General features: G+C 38.3%; 1 protein-coding gene across 1 annotated transcript in view; it reads left to right on the top strand.

The window, feature by feature from the left end:
• Window positions 1–569: 569 nt before the first annotated feature.
• The window catches only part of mtnr1al (melatonin receptor type 1A like), a 31,990-nt gene continuing 22,497 nt past the window's right edge, over window positions 570–10,062 (top strand). Inside the window, exon 1 of the mRNA XM_044127354.1 lies at window positions 570–1,335. Within this exon, the coding sequence (XP_043983289.1) occupies window positions 1,038–1,335 (298 nt within the window). The 5' untranslated portion in view covers window positions 570–1,037. The remainder of the gene's footprint in view (window positions 1,336–10,062) is intronic.

The raw sequence follows: 10,062 nt of genomic DNA, 5'->3' as shown, positions 1-10,062 counted from the left end.
ATTCTAGAAACGTACTAGATGTGTCCCAAACTTTACTAGAAAATATGACAACAAATACCACAAAACAAGAACATGTGACAAAGGAGGAATCTTTCTAAGCTAGATTTCTGTTAGTCTCAACACTTTTGACAATGTCAGCAGACTTAGTGAGCAGCTCTTGAAGTGCAGATTCAATTTTACTTTGTTTTGCTAAAATTTTGATAGATTTTATTTCAGACTCATACTCTGTATCACATAAAACAACAATCAATAATAATAATAATAATAATAATAATAATAATAATAATAATAATAATAATAATAATAATAATAATAATAATAATAAAGCCCACATGTTTAAAACAAATATTATTTAAACATAATCTCTTTAAATTGATAATATAATCATATTATTGATCTTTTTGTTATGTTTGATAGCTTTCCATGATTTTACCGTGTCCATATTTCTTATAAAACGTATTAAGTGTATAGTCTATATGCTCAAAGGTGGATTTACCTGGTGAACCTCGGAGAAGCACGTGCACTCTTACGAGAACGAGCACACGCGTGAGAAGAGGTGAGAGAGCGCGCGGATCTCGCTGGATGTTTAAAGGCGCGTAAACGTGCCGGGCACAGACTGAGGCGCTAAGAGAGGAAGCTGGAGGAGTCTAAATGATGTTGAAGCCTCCAGACTGATGGAGCGCACATGTGAGGCTGAGTGGAATGGAGATCATGAACAGGAGAGCAGATAGGTGACCGAAAGCAGGAGAATGAAACGGGTCAGCTGAGCCGCTGTTTTCCAGTTTAGATGGAAGGTGTTTACCAGACTGACTGGGGAGATGTTTGCCGTCACAGAATGTGTTTTCATGAGGCTTAGAGATCGAGACTGCCGTTGATCCTCCGTGGGTGTCCAGTGGGATAAAGAAAAGACAAAAGTAATGTCTTCTGAAATATTCTGTCCTACTTTTGGAGGCTCGGGCGCGTAAAAACTGAACCGCAGCCGAGCGCGCAGCCATGCGCACCCTTTCCGGCTGCGCCTAGTCTGACCTTCGTGCGTTATGCTGAATGGACCCACTTTCCGCCGCTACGACCCGATGCGACTGGTCGATCCAAGGCACCTCCCGCAACTGATGTCCCTGGAGGACCATGAGCCCACCATGGCGGGAGGGACACTGGAGCCGCGCAATTCCACGGCAGTGGCGGGCGAGGAGGGTGCCCCGGGTCAGCAGCAGCACTCCTTCCCGTGGGTGGCCACCGTGCTGGCCGGCGTCCTCATCACGACCATCGTGGTGGATGTTATCGGGAACCTGCTTGTGATCGTGTCGGTGTTCAGGAACAGAAAACTCAGGAAAGCAGGTAAGACACGGACACGGAGCTGCTTGACAGTGTGAACAGAATGAACTGAGAGGTGTGAAATTTTGTTTGATCACTTTTTCAGCCAATTTGATGCACTTGGGACTTGGGATTTCGTATAGCATTAAGAATCCCTGTAATTTTCTTTGAATTCCAATAATTAAATAAGAAACATTTTTTCCTTTAATGAAAATGAATGAATGAATATTAAAGAACGTAAAAAACTTTTGTTTTTCTTTACAAGTAAAAAATGTTACTTACATTTTTTACTTGTAAAGAAAAACAAAACTTTTTTTACAATAAAGTAAAAAATGTTAAAGTTAAAGTAGATGGACACCAAAATGGTATACCTAATTAATGACATTGTTTAGATAAAGTACCAGGAGTTTTGGATCAAAAGGAAGTTGCTGCTCATTCTCTAACCAGGCAACATGACTGATGAGTCTGGAGATGATATTTCCTCTCTTTGCCCCTTTTGTTGTCTGCCATGAAGAAAGACCTCCAGCTGATCTGATTCACCTCGTTGATTTCTGAAGGTCTAAACTTCTGAAGCAGACCTTACTTCTCCTGTATATATATATATATGTTTTTATACATATAAAATATAGTATAGTAGTAAATATAGTATGAGTTTGAGTTGAGTTTGTAAACCTGAAGGATTCTTCTATTAACTCTCATTAATCACCAAACCCGAGAATGATTTGAAGCAGAAAATATCATATTTGAAGCACTTACCAAGGATGCTCACCCTATTAGTGTTCATTTGACAATATCAGAATAATGATAGAGTTTGGCAGCACGCAAATAGTGAGGGAGGCTTGACTTCCATAAACAGGAACATAAATCCAATTCATGCCTTTCCGTAATAAATAAGAAATAAAGTCCAATAATAGACATGCTAATTCCAAAGGCAACAGAGGAGAAACAGAGGAGGAGAAGGGCTACATCTCCTCTCTGGAAGCTCAAATCAAGAGGCACTTAGTGAGACACTTAACTCAATCAGTGTTAATGGAGATCAACAGGAGGTTGAACATGCAGCGAGGGTCGTGTGCCAGCCGAGAGCCGCAATTAAATTCACACCTCTGCTGCACAAACAGAAAAGTGACCATAAAAGTCTGAACGAAACAATATTTTAAGGGAAGCTTAACTTTAAGAGAGATATTTTTAAAACTATAATTTGGTTGCTTATAAACATTAAATATTTATTACCTGAGTTTTTGTTTAAACACCCAGATCAGGCTTGGTACGGTTTTGTTGTTTTAAAACAGCTTTAACGTAGAACTGAGTCCAGTTCCAGTTAAAAATATTAGTATATGAGCAATTTTCTTTTTTATCATAGAGATCATACTCATGAATGAAGCAGAAAATTAAGGTATTTGAAAATATTTTATATGTATGCATCAAAATTATGTCCACAAACTTTATCAGATTTTTATATTTGAAGCATTTTTACTTTAAAAGTGGGGCTTTATTGTTTTCTGTGCATTTATTCAGCAGTTAAAAATATTAGTATATGAGCAGCCAGTAACGAAACAGACCTGATGAGGAAAAAGTTGTGATCTTGATCAGTGAGTATCTGTTCAAAAGGTTTTCTGTTGCTCAGCAGTTGTGCGATCATACTCTTTAGAGAGCAAAAGCAGAGAAAATGGCAGATGCAAAATATCCACCTCACAATTGGAAAGGTCAGCTCTCCTCCATGAACTGGTTTAAATGCTCCATGAAGAAAAATGTCTGACAGGAAATTTCACAGAAGCTGATGAGTTTGTCTAAAATTTCTCTCTACGCGTGGAAAATAATAGATACATTTTCCTCTGTCTTGATCCAAATTCATCGTATGAACGTGTATTTTTGATAATTACGCAAACAGCACTGAATTATTATTAAAATCGATAAAAGATCGATTTAATAGTTTGACTATTCAATGAATGTTTTCAGTCACATCAACAGGTGTTTCCGTTTGCACTTCCATGTGCTTCCGCAGTGTTTATCACCCAACAAATGCAAACTATTTTCAATAAATGTGTTTTATTTTAGTGCTAAAATAAATAAATCAACTAATATTTATTAGCTGATTAATAGAGATATATAGAGAAATAACCATCCATGACATGAAAGGGTAGGGGTGAAATCTTGTCGTTTGTCATGTCTGTATCTCAATTTTTCTAATATTGCTAAACTGTCTCTAAGACAGTAAATAAAGATAAAAGGCCAGATGTGTCACTTTTTTAATGGTTGTTCTGTTCTGGTTATATGGATTCTGTCTCTGTCCTCCTGGTTTCCCAGGCCAGGAATGTTGCAACCAAAACTAGAAAACCTCATGGACTGCTTCCTTCTTTTTTAGATTCATCCTGTGGCTTTGCTTTCTGTCCTCTCCTCTCATTTGTCCTCCACATTTTACCCTCATTTGTCTCCTCAGCTCATCCTTCAATTAAGCTCATTCTTTTCCATTCTGTCTTTTCTTGCTCTTCCAATTTAATTTATCCCTTTAAGACTCTCCTGTTCAGCCGTCCTCTCAGGTGTCCTATTTTCCTTCTTCAATGACTCGTCATTGCCTCGTTTCTTCTCTCCAAGATGCAGCTGTTGAATTACTCTCATCATCTCTTCCTCACCATTCATCTGACACATATTATCAGATCATTGCAAGACTATTGCTATTGTTCGTCATGTAACTGCCACCTGGTCTATGAAAAACTGTCAGAGTACCTTTAGTCATAATGTGCAATCTCTCCTACTGGCATCTTCTGCAGGAGAACTTTACCTGTAATGGTTAACATTCAACGGGTCAGAACATTCATCTCAACTCGCTGTTAAATCAGAGAAGGAGGACGAAGGAGCGCTTTGTGTTTGGCATGGATGGGTTTTGGCTCCCTGCCTGATCCCGCCAAATTAAACTCGTTTGCTGTGCCTGGAACCACGAGCTGCTGCGTTCCAGATAGAAATCAATCTGAATGAGTCCGACTGTTTCATTGATCCTCCGGCCAGTAGATCAGCGGCGCTCAACCTTTTCAGAGGCAGAGGACAGTCCCGCCTGGATAGAGTAATCCATAAAAGACTGGGCCGGTTGATGAACTCGAAATATCACCCCATACTATCTATGACCATGCATTTCTAATATACCTCTTCTGCTGCTGCTGCTGCTGACCTCACAGGAAGACATGCAAAGATTTTTTTATCAATTGAAATTTGTTACTAGACTGAACTTTGAGAGAAACAATAAAAACCTGTGACTCCTGTGGCTGTTTCCAATTTGATATAAGAAAAACAGAAAAACTCACTATTTGTAAACATGGGTAGACTGCATCTATTCACTTCTATTTCAAATGTTAAATATTTAGAGTAAACCGTTTTATTCTCCTGAAAACTGATTTTATGACACAAAAGACCGCATATTTATTGGATTCTTACAACCACCTCTTTGCTTGGACATCTCTTCGCCTTTTGGTTTTTTAACCACATTTTCATTTTTAGAAAAATTCAAAAGGAATCATCTTGGGAAAAAAGAAACTCATTTAGATGGATTTGTCTCTGTGGAAGATCATTACTTTAAAATCTTTTCTGGATTATCTTCCTATTGTATTCTGACATTAGTTGCAATCTTTGACTTGGCTTAATTAACTACTTTTTTTCTGGTGGAAAGCAATAATGTGCCAATAATACCATCTGCTTGGTACTATTGGCTTAAACATATTTATTGTTTTTAACTTCTAACTTATAAGGGGAAGGAAGTGGGAAAATATAGAATGTCAAAGTATGATGAAAAGTAAGGCTTTCTGATAAATAGTGTCAAAGTTTCACAATCTTGTCCAAAAGGTTTTAAAACATTCCAGTCTTGGTTTTTATTGTAAAGATTCTCATCATTAGATCACTAGTACTCTAGTACAGAGTTTGCTGGAAGAATTTACTCGATGTAAGTATATTTGCATAAGAACTGACATGAATAGTTTTGGGAAATGACTTAAAGGGTAGACAAATTCTGCTGGATTTTTATTTTTTGTGGAAAAGCACAGGTGGGCACTTCAATGAGTCCTTTGTCATGCCAACGGAGGGGCGTCCTGACTCAGTCTGTGTGTGGGCTTGCTTTTCATCCAAGAGAGTGGGCCTCCTCTCAATTCTAACCAAGAAAGCTGCTGTGAATGAAGAATGGGAGAAGGACATCCAGTAGTCTGCCGTAGGCACCGGTGGTCTGTGCAACCCATCTCCGTTTCAGCTTTCCTCACGCTGAGACTGAATGAAACCATCTGTGTATGGAGTGTAAATGTAAATGAATTTGCTCTGACCCAGATCATTACTGAAACCAATATGCTGAACATTTTCCAACTTCTTCCTAAACCAATTCCTGATGCACGTTTTCTTGCCATTATCAACAGTCACAGAACAATGCTTCAAGATTTGGGCTTTTTTAAGCTGCTTCATGAAAACAGGATCATTCTTCATCTTATTTCTGTCATTTCTATGGTTGTTCACAAATGGAAATTTATCAAATTTAAGACTAACAAGTATACCTCTTGTGGCTCCCAAAGTTATGTACAGTAAAACTCAGCAGATGTTTTTTTTTTCTAGTTGCAGAGCTGAATCAGAAGCTGTAAAACAGTGGGTCAGTGGGTTTGACATAGAAATAGCAACTGAAGGGATTGATTTGAAAAATAAGCTCACAATTGTTCCTTGACCTTCATTTTCTTCTTTACATCCTTGGAGCTCCCTCTGAACATCTCCACAATGCCCTGTAGCTCTCTGCCTGGGAAGATTATTATGTAAATCAGTCAGCTCCCTGCAGAAGGTGGCCCCGAATTGTTTGGAGGCATCTGCGATGACCAGATTTAAGCATACACGAGCAAACACACTGACCGGCGATGTGATTAGATTTAGAGGCTTTAAGAAAGTGAATCCATCCATCACAGCATCCTTTTAAATATTTGTTTATATTTTCATTGTTAAGTGAACAACAGCAGATGGATGAGAAGGTTTTAAGACAAAAGCAGAAAAAAGCAGGACTGGTACAACAAAAACACTCCCTAAAACTGCAGAAGTCTAAATAAATGAATAATAAAAATTAAAACCTGATGTGTGAAGAATAATATTTGCTTTGCCACAGCTGAATGAAGCCCAAGTCTCTAATTCTTGAAAATAAAGCTTTTGTAGGAATTATTATACTCCATCCATAATGATCCCTTCTTACGATTAATATTATGTCTACATATAAAATAATCACCTAAAATAATCACCTCTATTTGCAACAACAACTCTGAATTAAATGTATTTTTAAAATGATGAACCTTAGTGGACACAATGTTCTGACATTTAACATTTTTCTCAGGATTTCTTTCCTCTACAACGTAAATATCAGTCAACAGGAATAAAAAAAATTGAATTCATATCTAACTTGTTTGGACGTGTGCCTGAAATGATAATAAAAACACAATATTTTCCCTATGGAAAATGACATTGTGAGATCATTGCAAAAAATAAATTTTGCAAGCACAGTATATTTGTGCGGCTGTGACTTTTTTTACTCTTTTGACTTTTTGTCAAACTTTTCCTATATTATCTTTCTTTCTATTTCTGCTGCTCTATTGTCATGTCAGGAGCTCAGAATATCATAAAATTCTGCTTTAATTTCACCACAACTGTTGTGTTATGTTCCTTGGTCTTCATGATGCTGTTTAACTCACATGTGAGGCACCACAGACAACCTCTTCAGCGGCAGGTGTCCATATTATAGTTGCTTCTCTGCTCAAACACATTTTATTCAGAAGTTAATGACCCCCTCAGCATTTCATCAAACTCTGCAGGAGCCTGGTAATTCACCCTCACGAGATATATCGAACCGCGGAGGGATCTAAAACAGGTAGGATACTAACTCTTAATTAGGTGCACATTTTATTTTGGTCTCAGATTAATTTTTCCTGCGACAGACTGGCGACCTGTCCAGGGTGAACCCTGCCTCTCGCCCGGAACGTAGCTGGAGAGGCACCAGCAACTCTCCCCACACCCCTAGGGACAAGGGTGAACAGAAAATGGATGGATGGATTAATTTTCCTCCATAAGTTTGTGGCTGTAACATAAATGTGGAAAAGTTCAAGACATAAATATTAAGGGTCACTGTCAACAGAAACATGTTGTTGATCTTTACATAAAAAAAATCTGATTTTCTTTTTCAAATGTGCAATTAGTATGAAGCAGAACAATGAAAGCAAAAGTATTTTAAAGTTTTTAGGAAAATGAAACCCCCTTGACAATATTATTCACAGGTGAAAGCAACATTCCTGGAAACGTCCTCTGGGTTTTCAAATAATGCAGCCTTTGATATCCACTGGATATGTTATACCTGCTTCTTATTAGCCTTTAAATTAGCTGTTTTATCTCCCTTTAACAACTGCACAACTTTTGATAAATATTTCAGTTTAATGTAAAGACCATTTCTGGTGCAACTTTGACAATAAAGAAAAATTAAAGCTGCAAGCAGCTTCGAACAGCCCTGGCAACTCAACACCCTAAACAAACAAGTCAATCAATGATTGAGTCTCAATTTGCTTCAGGCAAGCTCCTGTGAGAAGGATCAAATCTTGTGAAGAAATCAAATTCTTGAAGGTGTGAAATCTTTTTTAGATTTGGCTAGCCACCACTGAAGCCTTGACTTTGTCTAGTTATCCAGGCTGATATTGGATTTTTCTTAAATTTCTCTAGCTCAGGGCATGATGTGTTGCAATTTGCGACCTATTAACTTTCTTCAGGCCAGAAGGCCTGGGTTAGGTGGATGAAATGGAAATAAACTTCTCAAAAATATGGAGTAATACATGAATTGACAAGGGGGCAATTTGTCACACACACAACATTGGGTTGGATAGCTTTTTCTGAGCGAAACCAAAACAGAAACAATCTGTAAAGGGCACATAGTTTTTCACAGCGGTATAACAGTATTTATGTCTAAAATCATCCAGGCACGTGTACTGTTTCATTCATGAGTGAATGAAGGATTTATTGTTACGTTCTTTTTCAAACCTGGAGACGTAGCTGCAGGCCTCTTTTTTAAACCACAGATTTTTTATCAGATCAGTTTTTAAGAGGGACAACCAATAATTATCTTGGCATTGCTGATAAACACAACAGGCAGTAATTCAGTTTAACCAGAACTATTTCTGGATAGGTTATTATATCATCTTCCTGCCTCAGAATCTCACTGATAAAAGTTTCAGTGCTTGTTTTGGTCTTTTTCTTCATCAGATTTAACCCTTTTGAGGTACAGTAAAATCTATGGACTTTGAGATCTTTTCGTCTGTTCTTTGCAAAGACTCGATATCTAGTGGTGAAGATGTAGGAAAGGTTTCTTTCGGATGACTTTTACATAAAGGTTATTGAAATGCAGGCATGACTGCACACTAGAAGAGAGTCGGCTCTCCAGAGTCTCTTGAATTCTCGTTTTGTGCATTCATGCAGGAGGTTTGATTCTTTCTCTTTGGACAGTTTTCTGAAGCTATCCTAGACCTTGAACCCAACTTCCAAACTGAGAACAAGAGATATAAAGCAATCTTTCCATCTATGTATTGATTCCTCCACCTCTGCGAACATAAATAGGAATTTTCCAGCATAACTTTTGGGTTTTCTCTAAAAATCAGGCATTCATTGTGTTTGAGTCTGTGTGGCAAAGTGTCATCATTTTAAGCTGTTTGCTGAATTTCCTTTTGGTGAAAGAAAGTATATTTTCAAGCATTTTGATACTTAAATGATACCTGTAGATACTTTGAGTGCTGGTATTTTTTTTCTCATTATAGTTTCAGCTTTCCTTAGCTGCGGTTATTTGGAGTGATGACAGTGAGACTCTGTGACCCATGGAGAGCAGCCGAGAGATGCTGTGATAACAACAGCAACAGCTGTCAGAGAGCCTAACAAGCCAGCAGAGGTGCTCTCTGGTGTGAAGGTTCGTCCTGTGCAGCTTTTCCAACACAGTCTCAGCCTTTCTGTCCTCCCGGACATCACGTCTAATGGTGCTGACCTGAGCTCAGCCCTCATCCTGCCGCCGTCGCTGTAGCTCCAGGAGTCAGACGCTCCTGTTTGCCGCCGAGCCTCCATGATTTATTTTGTCTAATTTCCTTTAAGCGCACAACGCTTCATCATTTGCTGTAACCCTGTTTATGCTCTCAGTGTAGGTGAGGATGCATCACCTGCTGGAGGCCTTTGAGACAGAGCTGTGCTGCTCATCTTTAACTCTCAGACCCACCAATGTATCTCTTCACTTTGTTTGTCATGGGGGTTAAAATTAGTCTGTACCCTGAAGCCAGCCAGTCCAGGTTTGTTTGATTTTAGGCTGCACAGACTGTGTGAGTCTGGAGTGTAAAAGTCTCAATCTTTTGAAAACAAGGTTCATGTCCCAATAACTTTGGGTCTCTAGTTAAAGAGCCTTTGTATTTTCAGAATGTTTGAATAGAGACTTGATTCTATAACTATAAATGAATAGAGCTGTTTGGATTTTTTTCTATTCTGAGGTGTTTTCACATCTGATAGTTTGGTAGACTCGGTTTGATTGGGGACCAAAGTTGCAACATTTGTCACATTTTTAGCTTCTGCAGTTTGCATTCACACTGGACTGTCAAATGAACCAAACTCTTCGAGTAACTCCTCATCTGTGATAGTGTTGCACCAAGAACCACTTAAGGAAATAACAGTGAAGAAGACATGAACTTCCATCTTGATGAAAAAAAAAAATTAAACACTAGAGAGGCATCAAATTTTAGT

The sequence above is a fragment of the Gambusia affinis genome, linkage group LG09 (genome assembly GCF_019740435.1).
Source record: "Gambusia affinis linkage group LG09, SWU_Gaff_1.0, whole genome shotgun sequence".
NCBI classification, from domain to species: Eukaryota; Metazoa; Chordata; class Actinopteri; order Cyprinodontiformes; family Poeciliidae; genus Gambusia; species Gambusia affinis.
The sequence above is the reverse complement of the archived record's forward strand: the minus strand, read 5'-3'. Positions and strand labels throughout refer to the sequence as shown.